Raw genomic sequence first — 24586 nt, 5'->3', positions numbered from 1 at the left:
CAATACGTTTTTAGGAAGTTTCCATGGGAGTTAATCAATTTTTCTTTCGAAAAGTCTTCTATATTCAAAAGAATAATGTTTTAGGTTATCTCCCATCTAAACTTATTAACAACATATTGTAATTTCACATATATATCACAGTAATACAATACTATCGGTATCACAGAGGTGAATGAAAATTTGATGAAAGCTACATATAGATTAAAGTATTTAATCTGCCGATATAAAATTACTGTCTGCTTAAGGTGGCTAGGGCGTCTTAATTAAAATTGATAGAATTTTTTGATAATTTGTTAAAATGAAGTTTTTATCATGCTTTTTTCAAAAATATAACAAAAAGTATGGGTCACCGAACTTTTTTTCACGCTAGAGGTTGTGCAAAATTGTCAGATTTTGTATAGATTATGCATGGAAAATCAAATTTTGTGTGATAAAAAGAAAACTACTTGATAGAACTTTAAGATAAAATGTGAGAAGATAGCTCTTATAAGATGCTTTCAGATAAGAAAAAGAAAAAATGGGGTCACCGAACTTGTTTTCTTGCTACATATCAAAATAGGTTAATTCACAACACTTTCTATTATAAAAATTACTTTATCTGAGTTATCTCCCCTTATTTGGCAAATTAAAAAAAAAAATCTAATCAAACACAAATAAGGTGTTTTTGAGAAATTACAGCCGTAATTATGATATAACACACAATTTTCTATATTTACATCAAAAGTCTTTAAAATAAATTACATACTAATCTCAAAATTTACACATTTCATGAAATATCTAGACCAACGTTATCTGCTTCTTCGAAATCCAAGATGGAGGAAGACACCCGAGCCACCTTAAGATCTAATATTTACCATTTAACCTACAAGAATATCAGAAAACCTACGTCATAAAATTGTTTTTCAACACGATTTTGCGCAAACTTCAATCTATTTTGTGAAAAGAAATTAGTTACAATCTTGATTGATAGAATTAATGTAAAGTTCTAATTATTAAAGTCTTTCAGAAAAGAACCCTGTTTCGGTTCTTCTACATCATTGTCTTTTTAAAATATTCGGCAATGAGGTAAATTCAGAAAATCGCGTCGGACGCATGCAATTATAAAGTGCTGTTTACATTTTTTAGTGTAAATGAATTTCAAAACTAACTTGCTTTTTGAACACAAAATTAGACTGCGAATTCCTTGTATACATGATATTGTTGCTATATGACATGTCGGGTTGGTGCCACTTGTTTTGTCTCCAGAGTACCTAGTGAAGCTTGACTTAGAGACAATTCTCGTTCGCATGGAAATCGGTATTATAATATTTATTGCAAAATTGTATATGCATTTGTGTACCATACTTATTACAATGTGAATAAAGTGTTCATGAATTGGAACTCTGCAATTATGAACCAATCATCGGAACGATTAATGTCTGCAAAATGAGATCACAGAGTCAGAGCAACACATTTCAAATTTCCGAAGAAGTGATAATTTACGATGGTAAGTTAAACTCTAATTTTAAATTTTCATTTAAATTATGAAATTCAGATATTTTTTAATGTATTTGCTGTAATTACTGATAATTGTTAATTACGAGAGACCAAAAACCTCACAAAGGTTAATGTGTTTGAAACTTTATGCAATATCAGAACAACATTTGCATCATATTTTACTCATTCTAAGCCATCATAGAGAAACGGAAGTTTTTAACATCTCAAGTAGTGGTTTTTTATTTCAAAACTAGGCCATAAATATAAACATATGGAGATGGAATCATTGCCAATGAAAAGATTGTCCGAGAGAGTCCAAATGACATGAATGTTAGCAACTCTATGTCATTGTACGGGACTATAGCCTTCATCAATGAACAAACATTATATCGTATAGTCAAATATAAAAGATATATCGACATGAAAAAATGTGAAACAATTCAAATGAGAGAACTAAAGGCCTAATTTAGGACAAAACAAAAACGATAAACAAGTATGACAGACAGCAACCAATGTCAACGACTGAATAACATGCTCCTGGCTTAAGAAAGGCAAAGAATATAGTGAGGTTAATCCTTTTAACTTTATAATTAAGTGTGAGCTCTCGGTCCACCCTTAACCCGGGACAGTAGAATAACAGCAAAACTTTTAAGAAGAAACTGTATAAATCAGTCATAACCTGAATTAAAAAAAAAACTAAAATAAATTACAATTATTGATAGTATATCTTTAAAAATCATATTATATGTATCGTCCACAAGAATATTCGACTAATTTACGTTGTACTCACGTTTATTGAATGATTATTTAAAGAAGAAAAAACATTTTAGGTGTTTTAGGCATTTAAAATGATGTGTTATATTAATAAAACAGAGAAGAAATGTCAACCTCGTGCCAAGCCGCTTTCACATGAAAATCGAAAATTCGATTCAAGTGTAAACTAGTCCCATTATTGTTAAGTATCTTTATATTTTTATGACGTATACATCAATAACATACAGCAGTGACTCTAATCTTGATAAATGTCAGAAAAAATATGTAAAGTTTGTTATGATGTCAATTAAATAGAAACTACCAAAATATCTTTTTAGAAATTACCAAAAGATTTTATATTAAAATCAAGTAGATGTGGTATGATGGCCAATGAGACAAGTATCCGCTAAAGTTCAAATAAAGTGGGTGTAAGCAATTATAGGCAACAGTACGGCCTTCAACAATGAGCGAAACCCATAAGGTATAGTGGTCTATAAAAGGCCCCGATGAAAAATATGAAATATTTCAATTGAGAAAACTAACGGCCTAATCTATAACAAAACAATTTACGAAAAACAAAAATGACAGACATGAACCAACGATAACCACTGAACTACAGGCTCCTGACCTGGGACAGGCTCACACAGAATGTGGCGGGGTTAAACATGTTTGTAAGCGCTCATACCTCTCCCTAACCTGGGACAGTAGTGTAACAGCACAACATAAGAACAAACTATAAAAATCAGTTGAAAAAGGTTTAACTCATCAGATCGACACAAAGCAGAAAAAACATCAAACAAAAACACAGACCGGACGTGGCAGCCATGGTAATAACTTTACCCTTTTATCAATTAAATCGCGCATAAGAAAGATTAGTTGAATGAATTTCAATAAGGATGTATAAATCAAAGCTAAAATTGTATAATGTCTCCGTGATAATCCCGAATTTCAATATCAAGAGTTATGAAAACAAAGAAAGGCGTAAATGATTAACGAATCGAGGACTAAAATCATAATTAAAGAACAGTCAACATGCACAAATGCTAAAATAAAAGATGAAAACACAAAAAATGAACGATACATAAAACGAAAGTCTATTGATGAAGAAACACATACGAAACCACTTATAAACTGGGCTGAACTACTGTGATTCAGAATGGTTATATTTTAAAAGATGCGAAGATATTCAGATTGTTTTGTACTTCAATACCTAGATGTAATTCAATTATTGTATTTGATAAGGAAATAATTGTTTGCGATGATGATGTAAACATACATAAACAACTACATTAACTCGCTAAATGTAAGAAACATAAAAACCAAGTATTATAAGAAATATCTAATAATAAATTATACAAGCTGAATTCAGTGTATTTACGTTTTACTTTTATTTATCAACATAGGAAATTGAATATTTAATGAACTTCACGTCTCCTACAGGATATTAATTAATGACGATTAGAAGACAACAATAGATAAAGCATCAAGTAAAAGAACATATATCTCCCACAAACAAGAAACCAATAAATACGTATGTGGTATAATTTTAGATTGTTTCTGACAAGCTTCTATCTATCATCTTAGTTTAGCTTTTTCCATGCTAGAACGAAACTTGCAGAAAATTACGATAGAATCGTTGCTAACATAACAGGCTATTGGTTACCACTAGCTGTGTCGTCGCATACATATTTCTGGATTGTTATTTGACTTTTTCTTACTTGGAAGACAACCTAAAGATAGACTAAGTACGTTCAAGTAACAAAATGGCCGGAAGAAAGCCAGAAATCCCCGAAGGCTACCTTGGGCCCCAGGAAAAATGGAATGAACTTGGACTTAAATCCATGACACATCCGAATCCAGAGATTATTGCACGGGATAATCATTTGAAAATTGAAATAGGGTCGTCGATGACACATATCAAATTTACATACCAACTTATCCACTGCATCTCTGAAAAGGAATATTCAGAATATGTCTTTGCTCAGATGAAAGAAGGCATAATCCATGTATTGGTTCATATGCCAGAAACAGGCTATTATAAACTTCAGTTGTATGCACTGCCATCAGCCGATGAAAGTAAATCTCTTCCAAACGTATTCAACTATCTGATTCGTTGTACAACCGCAGCCCAGACGGTCCATCCGTTTCCAAAGCACTATGCTCAATGGAAGGACGGATGCTTTCTACATGAGCCACTAGTCTTGCACTCCAACAGCAATCTGACGAACATCAACTGGCGCGTCAATGTACCCCATGCCAATGGAGTAGCCGTCGTTGTTGATGAAGAGTGGTTCCATTTTGAAAACCGGGGAGGTCCTGTCTGGGTAGCAAAATTTAGCTTGGATAAATACCGAGGGTCAAATTCTAAAGTAAAACTTTCAGCCAATTTTCAAGGAGATGAGGAGAGTAAATTTTCTACTATGCTCGAGTTCACCATTTAAATGTGATTTGCTTTAAATTTGACATTAACTTGACAATACTTGAATGCTTTTACAATAAAAGGGGCTTCTGGATTTCCAATAACAACTTTTAATTGGTATTTAAAAGTAAGTATGTTTAAAAATTTACAAATTATGTTTGCTGTCGCTGCTTGTTCTGGTATATAGCAAAGAAAATGTGGATAGACATCATATAAAACTGCATTTACTTAGAATCCTTATTTGTTAGAGCATATATATGATTTGAGCATGCCATATACAATTTGTAATTGCTTATATTGCTATTTGTTGTTGTTGTGATTTCTCATAAAGAATATATCTCGTACATATATACAAGTCTAAAGATATGCACAACGGTACTATATATCATTTCAAATTTATGTTTGCATATGTAAGACGCTGGAAATAGAAAAACTTCGCAAACCACTTGTATCTTTCATGGTTTTGGCATATGAATTAGCTTATTTCATTGGAATGTCTTTATCTCATTTGAAAATTGAAAATGTAACTGGCAGACGATAACAAACAAGCTGACTATTACAGGAAATCAGTAAAGTATGCTCAATTAACATAAACCCAGGTATCTTAAATAGGATACCGGGGAGTTATCCGGCAGCTACCCAGGGAAAAAGGAGGTTCTGTGCATATCTCTTAACACCTTTGGATATAGAATACTTAGAGATAATTTCAGGTATCTATATGATAACTGTAAGCTAAAGTAATATAATACAGAATTCTAACAAATGCGACATCAATTTTAGAGTGAAAAGTTTGCCGCCCTCCAAACTTTTTTAGTCTACTCCTACGCCACTTTTTAGTCGTCCTTTCTCATAACCATGATGGATTAGTCTGTGTGATAATATGTTCAGGTTTAAACTATATGCATCAATTACAAGAAAATGTTATAGATATGAATCAAACCTTCTGGTCTCCTTAATTTCAAGTTGGCATGTAAAGAAAGGATTCTTTTAGTTACAGGACATCATCAGAATACCTGAAAGTAAAATAAGGGATTGTGCTAGATTTTTCATTCTTTTCTCTTTGAGCGGCTATGATCATTTGGCTTCAGGAGCAAGTACAAGAAAGAGTCGACTAGCTGGACCAGCTATCAGTATTTCTATTTATTTTCAATTAAGTCTTATATATTTCCTTTAGGGTTTACACTTCTTACGTTTAATGCAAAACTGCCAAAACAGCCCAGTTTTAGATTTTTGCATTTATATATAGTTACGAGTCGTAAATTAAGGCAACAGTAGTTTACCAACGTTCAAATTGTGTAAATCGATTAGGAAAAGACCAATCAAAGTAAAAAAACGAAACACTGAAGGAACTCCAAAAGGAGCGAGACCGGTGGCATCGACAGGGTAAGCGTTTTTTGCATGAATCAGCTTACCATGGCATGCGAATTCACAATCGGAGATAGGACATAATCGGTTTAATTTCAAACCACTAATCTGGTATCTTATAATCTGAGACCGCGAAAACATGTCGTTAGTGAGTTGAGACACCGACACATCGTATCGGTCAATCAATTCCTGATGGTGTCAAGATTATATCATCGTATTTATTTATATATTCATAATTGAATAACATAGATTCCATTATCTTGATTGGCAGACGACAACAATCACGTGGTGTTTTCAAATGAAATTGTATGTCCCAATAAAACGCAACATACATGACTGCACGTGCTCGACAGGGTTCAATACACCATTAAGTTAATGGGCTCAGCCATAGGAGTGACGATAACATGATATTCAGAATTAAGGGAGGGTCTAATCCTGATTGACCGTTGTGAACACATGATAATTAACTTTAAAAGCACAAATTACACCCATAAGAGGGATATACCAAAGGCGAAAAGATGATACATTTTTCTTTGCCCTAAAGGATCTAAGGCGTCTTTTCTGAACTGCGACGAGACATGTAATTTCAAATGTAGAATGGACAGACAACCAGGTCCACAGATACCTAAAAGTTTGTTGTATAAAGAAAAGCAACGGGGACCCTTTGGTTTTAGCTTTAAATGAATATGGCCGAATATCTTGTCCTTTATTTCTAACATAGTTTCGTTCAAAAACAAACTTCCCGAAGTCTGTACTATTGTCGCCTATTGAAAATAAAGCAACTGCAATATACTTTCAATAAAATGCCCATGGTCAACCCTACTAGGTGTTTAGTTTTTATCTTTTGTCGTTATCTTAATGATTTTACCACCTTATCGGACTTTTTGAACATTTTAAATGTACTTTTGGACACGAGTGGTCCACCCTCTTCCCAACAACAATATCATATATGCCCTTGTGCTTCATATGGAAGAGGGTCATACTCTATAATGAGTTTCTAATTTAAATCAGTTGATAAAAACAACTGATTTAACATGTTTAACTAATGTTTGCAGTCATGTAAAATGAATTAATTAAATTATCTTTGCAGTTTTTTGTGTCGGCGGTTTGACAGAGAACTATTTCTCACGATAGTGACATCATTTGAAAAGAAATTCCGATATACAAGTAATAAGATTGTTGTTTTTGGTATGTGGAACTCCCACTTACAAAGCACTTTCTTCAGAACATGCGATCCTTTTCGATGCCGCGTTCTTACGTGAATGTATCAATGTTTAATCGACTAACAATGTATACTTCACAATGTGTAAAATTTCCTCTTCAGAGCGTGCGTATAGACTGTAGCACAAGTACTCATAATTAATATATCTGTCGGTCATAATTATATCTTTCGATGCAATAACAATTGCAAATCTTGTTCTACATTATGATACTGATTTGGCAGGAAAACGAATGTACTTATCAATTTTTACATTTTCATGTTCTACTGTGTTTTTTTCTCAAAAAAATAAAAAAAAATAAAAACCAAACACAAAGTTAGGAAACGAGATTTATTGTGTATTTTTCTGTTTGTTTTCAAGACACTTGTTTTTTTCATTAAAGTTGTGTGTCAATCTATTTTTGGTATATATAATTATGCACTTTTCATGTTACGTAATTTCAAAATAGGGATATCAAAGGAAAGAGAGAAAATTTGAGATTGTAATTGGATTAATTGATATCAAGCGAACCACATATTTGTTGTAAAATAAGTTCACCAATCGTGGGTTTATATAAATCGGCTTAGAAATTTTAAGAATATTTTTATGGGGTATTAGCAGAATAATGTGAAACAAAAGTGTATAAGTGTTTATTATTTTTTTTTTCTTTCGTGGTTTTTCTTTTTTGCCCTGGTAGTGTCTTATTTTCTTCGACTTTTGATTGTCCCTCTGGTTACGTCTGCCTCTTTTGTTTGTTTAAATCAATTGAAAATATTGCATACTAATTTAAAAATAAAACATGTGTATGAATTTATAACTACGATTTCGACTGGTGTTTTTACACCAATAATCGCCTATAACCAGTAGGTATATATGGTTCTTGGGCTGGTATGAAATATTATTGATACTGTAATTTTTTATACAAGCGCCACTGATGAGTCTTTTGTAGTCTATACGCGAGATTGGCATACTAAATTATAAATCTGATATCTTCGATTGGTAACGAAACTTATAATATTTGAACTGACATCAGCGTACAACATTCATATTTTGGGAAAATTTCATTCTTATTTATACTTGTATTTATAGAATTTGCTTTTATGGGTCCAATTGCAACTTAAAACAATAGCTTGGCAACTATATAGTATACCGTTTTATCCTACCAAGATTCAAGAATCGACTTTTCGTTTAAGCATCCCATATTACACGCTATTTATTACTTAGCTGCGGATGACAACAAATATTGAAACCAAACACCAATAAAGTTAACTTGACAGAGTTTCCAGGTTATAAAGGAGTCCCTGTTACTTACAACATAAAAAGCGAAAAAAATGTGATATGCTTAAAATATATAACCGACACAGATTCACTGTAGGAAAATGGTGTCATTACGTACTTTTGTAGTGGCTTTTGAATCAATAATTTTGCGAGATAAATAAATACGATATATGCAATCTTTAAACTGGTGACTATTTGAAAAAAAACTACGTCACATACATAACATTCAGATTTTCCCATCTCGCAATTAATATCCATACTGATTTCAAAATTTTGAGACGACACTGACTGTACATGGAAAAGTTAAACCCAGTATTTGTTTACATGTCATATATTTTGTCGTTCCTTTGGAGTTAGAGCTATTTTCCTAATGCTTGTAGTTTAAAGGTTTGGTTGGCTTGCTTGCTTTGTTTGTATAAAAATGTCAAATATACTTTGTATACAACAAAAACACCATTTAGAACTATTTTCCTAATGCTTGTAGTTTAAAGGTTTGGTTAGCTTGCTTGCTTTGGTTTGTATAAATGTTTGCTCAAACATTGTAATTAAGATTGACATATGCAATCAATAGATAGGTGGGGCTTCAATTTGTATACATTATACTAATACTTATACTTAAATGTTATTGGCTGTTAAGTATAATGCAGAGTATAATGTATACAAGCTTAAGCCCCGCCTATCTATTGATTGCAGATGTCAATCTTAACTACAATGCTTGAGCAAACATTTATACAAGCAAAGCAAACAAGCCAACCAAACCTTTAAACTACAAGCAAAAATTAGGAAAATAGCTCTAATGGTTTTCCCTCAGTTTTTTGTTTGTTTATTTGTTTGTTTGTTTGTTTGTTTGTTTGTTTGTTTGTTTGTTTGTTTGTTTGTTTGTTTGTTTGTTTTCTTGGTCGATTTATGAGATTTCAACATCGGTAAACTACTATTGGCTTAATTTCCAAATAAACTATATGGCTTGCTTCGGTAGGAACTGCTTACACTTCTGAAACTATATGGCTGGCTTCAGTAGGAACTGCTTACAATTCTGAAACTATATGTCTGGCTTCAGTAGGAACTACTTACACTTCTGAAACTATATGTCTGGCTTCAGTAGGAACTGCTTACACTTCTGAAACTGTATGGCTAGCTTCAGTAGGAACTGCTTACACTTCTGAAACTATATGTCTGGCTTCAGTAGGAACTGCTTACACTTCTGAAACTGTATGTCTGGTTTCAGTAGGAACTGCTTACAATTCTGAAACTATATGTCTGGCTTCAGTAGGAACTGCTTACACTTCTGAAACTATATGGCTGGCTTCAGTAGGAACTGCTTACACTTCTGAAACTATATGGCTGGCTTCAGTAGGAACTGCTTACACTTCTGAAACTATATGGCTGGCTTCAGTAGGAACTGCTTACACTTCTGAAACTATATGGCTGGCTTCAGTAGGAACTGCTTACACTTCTGAAACTATATGTCTGGCTTCAGTAGGAGCTTCTCACACTTCTGAAACTATATGGCTGGCTTCAGTAGGAACTGCTTACACTTCTGAAACTATATGGCTGGCTTCAGTAGGAACTGCTGACACTTCTAAAACTATATGGCTGGCTTCAGTAGGAACTTCTTACACTTCTGAAACTATATGGCTGGCTTCAGTAGGAACTGTTTACACTTCTGAAACTATATGGCTGGCTTCAGTAGGAACTGCTTACACTTCTAAAACTATATGGCTGGCTTCAGTAGGATTTTCTTACACTTCTGAAACTATATGGCTGGCTTCAGTAGGAACTGCTTACACTTCTAAAACTATATGGCTGGCTTCAGTAGGATTTTCTTACACTTCTGAAACTATATGGCTGGCTTCAGTAGGAACTGCTTACACTTCTAAAACTATATGGCTGGCTTCAGTAGGAACTGCTTACACTTCTGAAGTACTCGAGTTCACCTATGTTTGTCCATGGTTCAATCAAACGTTTCTGTGTATTGTTTAGTGAAGTTGGTTTGTTTATATGGTTCTTTTGTGTGGTATGTCCTCTACTTATAATTCAATTCTCCCGTTGTATCTTTAAAAAATTTTCGTGGTGTTTTGAATAATTTAAAAGCTGCACTTGACCTGTTCTTATTCCATCTGCAGAAGCGATATACCGTTGTCGTGCTGCTCTTTCTTATGGCAAAGTAATGATTTTCTTTTTTTTGTATAAAAATAAGAATGTGTGGTATGATTGTCAATAAGACAACTCTCCACCAGAGACCAAATGAAATAGAAATATATAGGTCACCGTACTGCCTTCAACAATGAGCAAAACCTATACAGCATAGTCCTCATGTTAGAAGGATTTTAGATGGTCTGGAAAAAAGAAAAACAAACACAAACACAAAAGTAATATAAAAAAGTCTTTTTATGTTGTTTTATGATCCTTAACTGAACGTTTAAAAAAAAAGAAAAAGAAAGTTAGGGTTTCAAAGATAATAAACAATATTGAAATCAGACACACTGTCACAATTTGTAAAATCAAATTATAATAAAACCTTAAATATATTTTTTTAGAACATTGCAAAAGAAATCATAAGTTAAGTGGTATTTTGATAAAGTCCGATTCACTATACTACAATAGAGCAAAATTGGAATTCCCAAACAAAATCTAAACTTGAAATTCTATAAAGAGACTTCCTTTTAAAGAATTCTTGTATGTATAGTGTCAATTGTTATTGCATATTGTATGTTGTACATTCTGCAATGTCTATTGGGTGTTTCTCTCTAATAGGCGACTTAAATATTATATTTACGTATCATACTTATATGATTATGATATATACGTACAGATGAGCTGGTAATGGTCAATTGAAAAAATACATTAGAGTTGTCTACCTTTTACCATGAAAAATGTGTGCATCTTATTACGTTAAGTTCGTTAAAACATCTTAATGTTTTCCCTCCGTTTAAATAGTATTGTAATTCATCTAAGTCAGCACTTGTGTGGTGACATGAAATATCATTGATCTGTTCATTTGCTGTAAATTTACTGTTTATTAAATATTAAATTCGAAACACTAAGGTTTTTCTTCCGCAAGATACGAATATAGATGGCCTTAGTTGTATATGGCACAATGTTTTCGGAAATTTTCTGTTTTTAATGCTTTTCAAGTTTGAATTTAGTTTGGCCTTGCAACTGTTTTGATCCGAGCGCCACTGTAAGTCTTATGTAGACGAAACGCGTGTAAGGCGTACCAAATTATACGTCTGGTATCTTTGATGTTTTTTTTTTTTCATGCATTCCTTATCACTCTTGTAGTGGTCGTAAAATGATTGAAAACTAGCAACAGAAACCTTAAAAATCGCAGAAATTAAATATTTATCTTTGTCGCATGAGATCGGTTCAACTAGCCTCAAACATTTCTTTTTGAACTATAAAATATCTAACGTCACCTGAAAAACTACGGATGCTTTGCCCCCGTTAGAGATAACAGTTATTATGCTTAAAATATTGTTTGATAAAGATGACTGTATTATTTGAAATTCCTAGTTATTACTGTAACTCTGGTGTTATATATATGATAGAAAAAACCTTGCGAACTTCTGGTTGTGGAAAGGACTTATTTATCATTCATGTTTTTGTGTTATTAGATGTTTTTGCTGTTGGTGTTGTTTTTGTTTTTTGTTGTGTTGTCATTGTTCTTATACATTAATCGTCTTGCATTGTTATTTAGCTTTATTACTCTGACTAGTATGATGCTGTTGCAAATCGATCTATTGTTTTAATTAAGTCTCCCAAAGTTTGGAGACTTATTGGTTTTGCTCGAATCTTCTTTTTATTATTATTATTCTTCCCACTTCTTCTCCTCCTTCTTCTTCCGCCGCTTCGAATTTGAACTTGTTCGCAGCAGTTCTCCAAAACCGCTAGTCAGATTTACTGAGAGGATTTCACAATATGCTAGACTAACATGTCTAGTGGTGCAATCAGGGTTTTGTTTGTGCATTGGTGTCTATAAAGGGGTACTTTGAGGGCCAAAGAGGCAGGTGTTTACTATAGAATACTATTAGATTTGATTTTTTCATATTTTCAAATGATTATTACTTGAGAACAGTTAGTGATAGACACATGGGGTCTTCAGAAATGACCATCAGAGCATATGGCCTACTTATAGGTCAAAAGGTCAATGGTCACTTATGACCTTGACCTTTGACCTTGAACATTTTTTTCCCTAATTTACACAAAAGGATTAAAAAAAAATGAATGGATAATAGGAAGAAGTCCTTAGGGGTTTATAGTTATGGGAACTTTGTTTGGTAGACTTCGTAACAGCATTCTGTTACAATCATTTCTTGTTATAGAATAAAGTTGAGTCAGAAATTGTATTATTCAAATTATATGAAGATTGTCACATACTGTGAAATAATTACATTACATAGATGTTTCATAAATAATTTTTCAGCACTTTGATTGGTGGACTTAAACTCGTTTTTTAAGTGATGTTTTAATTCCCAATAGAAAGCAACAGCCATGACTGTACGTGCTATCCATGACATTTGTCAAATTTACAACAGTGCGTAGGATAATATTTTATATTTAAAACACAATAAACGAATAGGTTGATATAACTTGTAATTATACTGTAGATACCAAACCTTTATCAAACCTTCTTATATTTTATAAAACTTTGACAGAAGCTTATCTTATGATTAATTGATTGATGGTTGCTTAACGTCCAGTGGCAAATATTTCATACATGTCCAGGACGACTTTCAGTTTATTAAGAGATAATGTCTGAAGCAAAATTTTGAAAATATGTTTGTTTTCTTAATTTTTCAGTATATTACTGATAGATGAACTTAATGTTTTGCAGTTAACATTTGCATACCGTCTGGAATTATTATTTTTAGGCATCAATCACTTTGTCTAACCGTTTTTGGAATGTTATGAAAATTGAACTGAAGCTATAAAGAAATCGAATCTAAAGGGAAAATGAGATTTTTAAAATATATTTTTCTGTATCTAACCGATAAAATGGATAGTCAACTATACTGACAGCAAAAAAATCTCAGGCTACACACAGGGTTTCGCGGAATTTAAATTTTTTTTTATGTCGTTTGACAATCGACTTGAAATTTTTGAAAATCTAAGGTATAAGGACTGGTGTGTTCGCATGATAACTTTTTCTTGTCGTTACAAACTTGTGATCGTGAAATCATTTCCGCTTAAGTGCTCTCTGTCCTCAAACATGGATTTCCTTTTCATGGGTTTTCACAGGTAAAAAAAAATAAAACAGAGCAGTATCTTCTGTTTCTTTTGAAATCCTCAGGGTTGACTGGGTATAAAAATATAGCCATCCCTTTGAATTCTCGCCTCCTGTCAGTAAAACCATTGCTAAGGTGGGTCGTCTTTTTTGCTTTGTTGGTTGTATAAATACACAGCCACGTCCGATGTGAACATTGGGTCCGGACTTTTTTTGAGAGAGAGTACGCCAAAGAGCCATTTCGACAACTCTTTAAAGGGCCCGCAAGTGGCCTGATGCAAGGTAAAATGTCTGTCCCTATCCAAATACCCTCATTTTTCAGTGGCAGTCGAAATTCTAGCCATTCATCCCTGTCGATCCACTTTACTGAACCTACCAATGACATTCATTGTTAATTTGTTTAGGTCCTGAATATGAATGAAATATTTGCCACTGGACGTAAACCAACCCACAGACAATCAAAATATCTCTTGTGTAGTATGATGAGCTTGTGTGTACATAAGCATTTAAATAGATTTTTATGAATTCAGCTATTCCGTTTTGTAATATCAGTACACGTAAACTTGTATGACATATTCAAAGTACACACATACTTATTGTCCTACCATATACTACCTAATTGATGACGTCATTATAAGTTGTGATGGTAGAATGTCGACAATCTCATAAAACCCCTGCACTCACATTCTACAATGACGCGATTATCTATAACTCCTACTCTGAAAAATGATAGGATTTAGACCTGTAATTTCTTGTTTTTGCTATTTCATGTAAAATGTTGATCCCCAACTAAAAATTTTTTAGCATCTTTACCTCCTTAGCTATTTCAGTTTGCTACTTTACAACAATCTTTAAAAGACTTGCAATTTCTTCATAAAATGCAATTTAAACATTCTTTAGTAATGGATTTTCTTGTAATTCCTTTGTTCTTATATCGTGATGGAAGCTTCATTTTAAATGCACGTTGAAATTATATAACTTCATTCAAAACACATATCTCTCACAATTTTATATTTCATTTTAAATGCGATTTAGGGCAAATGTACTTTCTTTTGAATAAGATTTATGCAAATGTAGGATACATGCATAAGTTGTTTTTTTTTACTCATTGTAATATTTTCAATTTTCAGTGACGACAGACTCGTAAATATCATATTATTATATACATGTATGATTTCATATACAATTTATTTACTGGAACGATTACTGGCTATAATGTCAAAACATTGCTGTACCGATCAAATACTTTACATTTGTACATATCAGATAAACAATAAAAGTACTATTCAATTTCATGGTTACATTTCCGCTATTTTACAAAATTCGCGGTATACTGAAGCTATGGAATTTCTGTTCTTTCGCCTGTATATATATTATCTGTCTTAACTTCTATCTCGTTACCTACTGAGAAAATTTAATATTTATCTTTTTACCTAAAAGATGGACAAGTTTTGTCTTCTTCTATGTAAAAATTCGTAAGGGTTAGCGGAACCCTGTGTCTCGTCTGCGATTGATGCTGTCAGTGTAAAAGTGTATCTTACAGAAAAATACAAAAATGAAAAAAAATAATATTTTCAAAAGTTTGCTTCAGACATCATCTCTGAATCATAAAAAAGCTTCTGGCAAAGTCTCATAAAATTCTATGAAGGTTTGACAAATTAATTGAAAAACTTTAACCCCAGATTGTATCTACTTGATAATTGTAAAAAAAAAACTAAGTCCATTTATCAGTAAAACACTGAAAAAATGAAAATAAATATTTTCAAAATTTTGCTCTGGATACTGTATTTTGGTCATTAACAAGCTTCTTTCCAAATTTCATAAAATTCCATGAAGGTTTGACAAAGTTATTGTTGACTGAAAAAATTTAACCTCATTCTAAATATGAATGTTGACTGTAAAAAAAAACTAAGTCCATTTATTAGAAAATACTGAAAAATGAAAATAAATATTTTCAAAATTTGCTCTGTATACTGTCTTTTGGTCATAAACAAGCTTCTGTCGAAATTTCATAAAATTCCATGAAGGTTTGACAAAGTAATTGATGTATAAAAAAACTTTAACCACAGACTGAACATATATATATAAGTATTGACGCCGCCGACGCCGACGACGGAATCTATGATCGCTATGTCTCGCTTTCGCGACATAAATATCGCAAGCGTGACAAAAATAAGGGAAATCCATACTAAAATATTAATAAAATTGATGACAAAAATGGTTATGAAAATAAAAACTACTAACTCCATAAAGAAATAAATAATAGATACGATACGTCAATATACAGCACCAACTCGGAAAAATCCACAGATGCAAATGTCAGAAAAGATATGTTTAAATTGGAAGAAGAACAAATAGAAGATATTATGTACGAATCACAAGAAAATATATGACCCAAAAATCCATTTCAAACCGCATAAACATATGTCAAATTTTGGGAAAACATTCTTCGAAAAACCAAGAACAAATGGAATGTAAAAATGGTAAATATATATCCAATAAAAACGAAGACAAATATATAGAAACGATTATATATGTAACGACCGATAATTAACAATGCAGAACCCTAAACGCTGAGATGAAAGGATGGGAATGGCTAATGAATGACTATGTTCCCCAAACACGAGAAAAAATGACCGAGAGAAAATGTAATTCGGGCAATTAAATAGACCCCGGAACACCTAAAAAAGAAAGAGAACTTATTTGACACGAGATCTCGCACTATTGGGTATGAATCAGATGCTCTGCTCTATAAAGGCATATTCACAATGTATATATCAAAATATCCCCGTTGCATTTAGGGGGAAAGTATACGGCAGTACAGCAAGTCAGTCTAAGCTACATCTGGAGATCTTCTTATGAACTGTTACTTAAACAAATTGATTGATCCGGTTAAATCTTTTTTACATATTTTCGCTAAAACATTGAATACTTTAATGTAAATAATTTACTATTTTATTTGCAGTCTTATGCAACACAAATAATAAAAACATTTTCCTCGGTATTTACTAAACCAAGACGTGCACTTCTTCCTACACTAAAATGCAATTAAAAAAGAAGTAAGAAAACAAGCCATCGACAATTATAACTTTCCTTTGAAGAGGGTTGTTCTATCAGTAGAATCAATCTTCTATATTCGTGTTAACGTTCTACTATTATTTTGATTTGATGATGGTGATTGTTACCGACATAGCTCTATCTATCATCTAAATTTAGCTTCTCCATTGCTAGGAAAATTCCAGCCGAAATATACGATAAAATCATAACTAACACAAATAACTATTGGTTACCACTCTGACTGTGGCGACACCTATATAGGCCTGCATTGCTGATTTCTCACTCGGTGCAGGCAGACGAACAAAAGGGTGTATACAGCTAGCAGCTCAATTGCTTGATACAAAAATGGATAAAAAGCCGGAACTTCCGGAAGGATACCTTGGTCCACAGGAGAAATTTTCCGAGCTTGGACTTGAAACCTTGTCACACCCGGAACCGGAAATTACTGCTCGGGATAATCACTTGGAAATTAAAATAAAAGCCAAAACTCACGTCAAATTTACCACCCAACTTATCAATTGTCGTAATGACAAGGACTTGTCTAAGTTTGTGTTTGCGCAAACGAGAGAAAATGTGGTGCATTTTCTCGTTCACATGCCGGAGTCCGATTATTACAAGCTTCAATTGTACTGTTTACCAGCCGCCGATCCCAGCAAATCCCTTCCGAACGTCTACAACTATTTGATTAATTGTACCAGAGCCCTCCAGCCTGTCTATCCGTTCCCAAAGCAGTACGCTCAATGGAAGGATGGATGCTTTATTGAAGAGCCAAGAGTCCTACACACCAACAGTAAGTTGACAAATATAAACTGGCAGGTCAAAGTTCCGAATGCAAAAGCAGTAGCCGTTGTAGCTGAGGGAGAGTGGCACCATTTTGAAGATCGGGGACATGGTATGTGGACAGCAAAATTTGACTTAGATAAATACCGTGGAAAAAACACTAAAGTAACACTTTCGGCAAATTTCCAAGGAGCAGAGGAGAGTAAATATTCCACATTGTTGGAATATCTACTTTAATAATGACTTGCATGACTCTGTATACATATAGTTTAGAAACTGTGACTTTGAACATTATTTTAAAGCTTTAGCAATGTTTGGATCTCTGTTCTATTAACCGCAACTTCTGTTCTTGGAAAAAAAAACAAAGTAAGTATAGTTTATTCTATTTTATACCTCAATTTTTAAAACGATTTCGGACTTGTCATTAGTAAAAAAAAAAGTAAATATAAAAGAAAAATAGTTGTAGTAAATTTTTTTCGCGAAAACTTTTTTTTTATTATAATGAATATATTCATCATAAGAAACACTATGTACTTCGAGCATTTGAACCCGAATTCAATTTCAATCGAAAGAATGTACTTTTCAATACAATTAAATGTGTTTTGAAAATACAGTTTGATTCTTCTCGTTTTACATATGGAGGCATATCCGGGTCACGTTTTAAAATCTCAATCCCCACTGTACTTTGAAAGTACATGTAACATTAAACGGTTGTTTTATTAAAGACGGCAAGATTTTTCCCACAATTGCTTGCAAATCATTTTCATTAAAGAATTGAATGCCATTGTTTATTTTAGATTACATGTATTTGACTAAAGCACATATATATAGTAAGAAGCGCGGATCGAATTAAAGAAGGGGACGAGTGAAATTTATAAAAAAAATTATTTCTACTTATTGTTGGAATGCTGCCATGAAGAGCGCCTGGAGTCATGGGTGTTGCGTTTAAGTGGGACTGAAAAAATCCCTTTAGTAACGCTACGATATGGTTGTCCGCCAATCAAAGCGAGGATTACAATAAAACATTGCATCTGCGTAATGTGATTTACAATTGACGAATTTTTAATGAAACGGAATTATTAAGGAGTTGTTAAGCCAAGAATATCATATTTATCAAGGTTAAAGTTCGAGGTCAATATAATTTTAGGAGTACAATAATCCTTGCATCCATCATATAAAAGTCAATATACATTTTTACTTTGTATTGTTAGTTATCCTCTATCTGGATCAAACGATACACTGACTTTACTGTTTTGACTCTGAAAATACCTTTCATGCTGAGGTTTTTATTTATTTGATTTGGCATTGTGCCAGTCATTGGAACCTTATATTTCCCGAGCGTTACTTCGTGCGATGATAGCTTGTTAACCTTTTATCAGAAAATCTTATTTAGGACACAAGTCAATTAGAAAAATCAGTCACCCTAGTCATAAACCCATGTTATCATCTATGATATTTGAATATTTTGTTTTCTGTGTATCGTTTTGTGGACTGTTGTTTGTCGTTTCGTCTTTTCTCGTTTCGCCATGGTCTGGCCTTCTTCGGCTTATGATATATGGTACGACTTATGCCCTTTAGTATCTTCTTATCTAATTGTACCTTTTGTCATGTTCACTTTAAGAATATACACTTACAATTGTTGAATACATTTCCATAAAAACTGGAAAAGTTTACCATAGGATGCATATTTTGCATGTTTATTTTGGCTTAAATATTCTAAATAATATCTGTTTTACGCTTGTAACCAATTAATTTTGAACTAATGAACACGTCATGGCATCTACTGATTTATAATTTGATTTTGCTTTTCAGTAAAGGTAAAATAAGAAGCCAATTTAATTACATCAACATTTTCAATTATAATTTGAAGCGAAGGGTTGCAACCTGTATTGATTTATGGAGAAAAATTCTATACTGATGTTTCGAAGATAACAGAAAGGGTTTTAATCGCTATCAATTTGTTGACGATAAATTTTTGCAGAAATTTCTTCATTACGATTTTAGAAGATTTATTAAAAGTAAATTAACCACTTAATTGCTGAATAGCATCTTTGCAGCTGTTTGCATTAAAATATGATATAAACACATTTAGGACATTAAGTGCTCATCTTAAAATCATAAAATGATTGCTTTTATTTGAGTTCATTTTTTTCCCTGACGCCTTGCTGTTTAATAATGATTAAACTTGAGATTATATAATAAGAAATGGTATGTAACTATTGGTGGAAATCTTTCATGTACATGTCTATCTGATAAAAGCAGTGTTTGTTTGGATATTTTTGGCGTCAACTCTTAGGTTTTTATGTTTGAAAAGGGTTAACCATCGGCCATGAATTATTATATATTGTATGATGTTATCTATCATTCCTTTAGCTCGCTCAAACCATTCACCACTTGGTTTTCGTCGTCCGTCGTAAACACTTTCAAACATAATCTTTTCTGAAACCTTTGAAACAATGGAAACAAACTTTGTCCAGATTATCCACTGATTTATTAATTGAATTGAACAAATAGCTAAACCGTCTAAAATAAAAATATCATTTAGCTGTCATTACGCATATTTCGATTTATAAAAACCGAAGATGACAATTTAAGGTTTAGGCAAACATGGCTGGACAAGGATGGTCGGATTAGCTTAGTTTTTCAGTGATATAATTTGTTTTCTAAAATCCTATGAATGAAGGGGTCACGAGAATTCAAAAGTAAGCATATAGAATATCAGGGTCTTCCCTGTGCCTGTATAACTCTGTCCACTGAGCTCTTAAAAAATTGCTTATTACAACTTTGTGACTCCAAATATACAAATATATATGACCCGGCCTGTAAATAGTGTTGACCCGTACTCATCACCGACGTCATGTTTGAAGTTAAAACACTATTTTATCAAGTCTTCTTCCGGTTTGCTTGTTAAACAAACAAATGTATACTGTTTCTACAGTGAAAAACTCACAAAATTCGATCAGATAATCGATTATCAGATTTTTATCATATTGATAACATAATATTTAAGGTGCTCAGCACAATATGACGCCTCTTTTAGCTAGTTCGCTCTGCTGACTCGACAAAAGACTTCATATTGTGATTCGCAACTGATATTTTAGTTTAAATATGCAGAAAATAGGATATTCGGTACTTTGCATTTATATAATTTTCAACGATTCTTATGATATTTATTGTACAATAAAATAAAGCCATATCTTCTGTAAAACGGTTTTGAAAATCAAAGTTCATTTACTGGTTTACCTGGACATACGAAATCTAATTAGAGGTTTTTAAGAGAAAAAAAACTGTATAACTACAATCTTCATTTTTTCATGATAGTTTAGATAAAAATAGATTCGGATAGAACGGCCGATTTATAGTGTGAAGTAAGATATCATGTCAAATTTTACACTTGCATGGATTATACTGGCATTCAGGAAAACAAAAATGAGAAGCACAGTATCATTATGTACACTTATGCAGACCTTTTTTCATAATCCAATGAACAAAATGTGGGGAAATGATATTTCAAGTTTTAACATAAAATAATTGTTCTATGAGTAATACAATAACTGTGTGTTACATACATCTAATAGTTATTGTTGTTTAGAAGCACTTATTATCTCTCTCTCCTATCATCAAACGATTACTGCACTCCAGTTAATCATTCTTTAATTAAGTTAAACGAAAATTCCTGAAATTTCTTTTTCTTTGTCACTCTTCCAATGTCTGATTTTCCCTGTTGCATGTTTTGTTTCGCTGCAGAGGAAACTATCAAAGCAATTTATGCAATCTGACATTTATTGACTGATGAGCATTCTGTGAAAACCCACACAGAGTACATCTCTAAGTAAAGTACAGAAACGGAATGTTGAAAAAAAAAATCTTGATAAAAATGAACAACATTTGACAATAAATCATCATTGTAATTGAATCCAATACCATCCATTACATTTTGACTGGCCAGTTGGGATTTCAGAATTAAAAATATAAATGGATTTAATTAGTGACATACAACACAATAAAACACAATAAAAAATACAGAAAAAGACATTGTCCAAACACGCAAAGCTCCAAAATTACCAACACTTTTTATATTGCTTAAGACTCGAATTTTGATATAGGTACATGTCGGATATATTAAGCATAATACATTTTGTTATTACAAATATCATTATTGTTGTTGTTAAGAGACAAATTGTAGGCACAAGAAAACTGGTAAACGGGTGTACTGCTTATTGATTCTTCTTAGAAATAAGTAAATGGTTGAAAATATATACTATTCAAGGTCTTATATTGTTTTTATACACCAAATTATGTTTTATTTTCTTTTTCAGTTGCTCTTCACGCTGCAGCTTGCATGATAGGATTTTAACTGTTGGTAACGAAGATTTGAAGTGCTCTACTTTACTTTGGACCAATTTCATATGGCATCTGATATATGTTATCTCTAGATATCTAGATATAAATAAAGCATACTTCGCAGATCTCGTTTTAGTATAGTTTTATAAGCTTGATCCAGTTAATCTAGGAACATGATGACCTTGATGTACTATCTAAATCTGATGCTTTTATCTACGTCAAAATATGAATCTTTAGTCCATTTTTTATTTCACAGAAGAATAAAACACTAAAAAAACACAAAATAAAAAACACACCAAAAACAAAAAAGCAAGAGAAACAAACAAACAAGATTAAAATCAAACCTTAATTAAATCAATTTGTTAATGGTAACCGTGTGTAGAAATGAGAGTTACAGCATCATTTCACACATTTGTTCAAATTATCGAATTCAGAAAGGGTAATTCCCGTCACTCATACTTCAGTTAAGTAAGTGGTTTATGAGCAGAAATTTCTTAATTAAAAACAAGCTTATGCTCGGAATGATCAGTTTTGTAAAGAAACGGCGAGCGGGACAAACCAAGTACTGTAAAATTGGTGTTTGCTTCTTTTCTGCTAAGCACGCGGCATTAATGAGTAAGAGCAAAGACTGGTCAGTAGATAGAAATAAGAAGATGTGGTATGAGTGCCAATGAGACAACTCTCCATCCAAGTCACAATTCACAATGGTGACATGTCTTCCTGCGGACTGTTACCTTGTGAACTAGCACGTTTGAAATCCGGCTCAGTCGGTCTAGTACAAAGCAGGATTCATATTCATATCACGCTATGTATCGTCCTGAGTATATGCATTTAATTTGCCACTAGACGTAAAACAGCAATTCATCCATCTATCTTTAATTGCTACCTACTAGTAGTTAGATATCGTACTTCCAAGGAGCTGACCCAGGATTCTTGAATGGGGAGGTCGTGAATCTCGAAAACTAACAATATTTTGGAAGATTTGATTAATGTTAAAAATGATATATTTTTCAAATCATAATGGGTCGTACCCCCTGTACGACCTCTCCCTGAATTCGCCACGACTTCCGATTTCAAAAAAAGAAGCAGGATCCGCTTGTCCAGTGATTATTAATAACTATTGAAGTTTGTAATGCTAGTTTTTTATTGGTTAATAAGATGGTAAAATCTGCTCTTCTATGAGCTCAGCGGGTTACACATTTTAATGTTTTTCTTCTTGCATTAAGCAATAACAAACTGGCCAAACTAACATATTAATGATAGTGAAAAATGACGTGTCTATCATATAGGTAAGAAGGATAATAAGGAAACCGAAGAAGGTCAGCGACCGAAAAGTTTAATTATAGCAATAATGTAAAATGTGTTCCGTATTGGTATTTCTACTCAAGAAAATAATTTAAAAGATTAAATGTAATAACGAATAGATTAGAGGATGATAGATAATATAGCAATAAGAAGATGTGGTAATATGATTGCCAATAAGACAACTCTCCACACGAGACCAAATGACACAGAAATTAACAATTATAGGTCACCGTACGGCCTTCAACAATGACTAAAACCCATACCGCATAGTCAGCTATAAAAGGCCCAGAAATGACAAATGTAAAAAAAAGTTTAAACGAGAGAACTAACTTTGTTTTCCCTCGAAAAGAAAACATTGTCAACCTCGGCTTCGTATTTGTCTGTTTACAAGTTTTTCTCGGGGTAACACTATGCTCTATTGGTAACTGTCTCAGCTATGTGGTTAGATAAAGATTGCTTAGGTAACTTTTTAGGAAAGAATAAATACGGAATCAGTAAAAAGAAACGGCAGAACTTCAAGAATAAGCATTTACTTTTGTTCATAATGACGCATTTGCAGTGGACTTGCAATGTCAGCATATTCAGTAAGAGAATTCCCAAACACACTCGCACACATACTTTGATATATTGTTCACTCACATTGTCTTGATAGCTATCTATTTCTGTTGCTAAGGAGTGTTATATAATTACCTTGTTCTGTCTACTAATGTCGTTGGCTTTTGACAACTTCGAGTTTTAGGATTTGTTTAGTGCTCTATACCTACAATATAGTTATGGAGTCATATTAGTTTGAACTTACGGTTGGATGTGTATATAAAAGTGGTTTAAAGATAAATGTGTTTATCTTTGGACTTCCCCTTTCCGGCAGTGAAACCCTTGCTAATATGGTGGGGCGTCCGTTTGGCTGTGTGCGATGTTATAAATACGCAGCTACGTCCGGTCGGAAAAGGGATGTTAAATTAAATGGTGTAGGGGAGTGTAAGGCGCTCGGTATACGTTAAGGGCATACGATACAGTTACAGGGGAAGTAATGACGTTGCTAACGTAAATTGTTATTTTCGCGACGTCAAACTGTGACTTATCGGGAAAAGATGCAGTTTTCGACTGATTTTTATCATTCAAACTGATTTAACTTGAAAACAAGTTCATGGACCCTTCTTTTTTAAAATGACATTTTGTTTGATTTCGTATGAAGATTATGTGTACCAATTTTCATGAAAAAGTCAATAGTGCAATTATTTTAAATTTGATAAATATACAGCAAAAAAATGACGTTTTTTTCTACATTCATGAACATTTAATAAATATGAGTTATTTGTAAAAATAAATGTACAAATTTATAAAACATTTATATAAAACAGAAATTACAAATGATTTAACAAAAAA

General features: G+C 32.7%; 1 protein-coding gene across 2 annotated transcripts; it reads left to right on the top strand.

Annotated features, from left to right (window-relative positions):
- Positions 1-975: 975 nt before the first annotated feature.
- On the top strand, positions 976-22020 carry LOC127735761 (uncharacterized). 2 transcript variants are annotated; one of them, XM_052246058.1, is made up of 3 exons: positions 976-1486; positions 3633-4775; positions 21871-22020. In XM_052246058.1, exon 2 carries the CDS (start codon positions 3993-3995, stop codon positions 4668-4670), a length of 678 nt encoding a protein of 225 aa, XP_052102018.1. In that variant the 5' UTR covers positions 976-1486; positions 3633-3992; the 3' UTR covers positions 4671-4775; positions 21871-22020. The 2 variants fall into 2 exon arrangements, with proteins under 2 accessions (XP_052102018.1, XP_052102019.1); XM_052246059.1 differs by lacking the exons at positions 976-1486; positions 3633-4775 and adding an exon at positions 16998-17917.
- Positions 22021-24586: the final 2566 nt, after the last annotated feature.

This window comes from Mytilus californianus, unplaced genomic scaffold (assembly GCF_021869535.1).
Source record: "Mytilus californianus isolate M0D057914Y unplaced genomic scaffold, xbMytCali1.0.p SCAF_3, whole genome shotgun sequence".
Classification (NCBI taxonomy): Eukaryota; Metazoa; Mollusca; class Bivalvia; order Mytilida; family Mytilidae; genus Mytilus; species Mytilus californianus.
Note: the sequence above shows the minus strand (reverse complement) of the source record. Positions and strands in the feature narration are given on the sequence as shown.

What these genes read in the sequence shown, in the direction of transcription:
- LOC127735761 (XM_052246058.1), top strand. Translation starts at nt 3,993, where the DNA reads ATGGCCGGAAGAAAGCCAGAAATCCCCGAAGGCTACCTTGGGCCCCAG.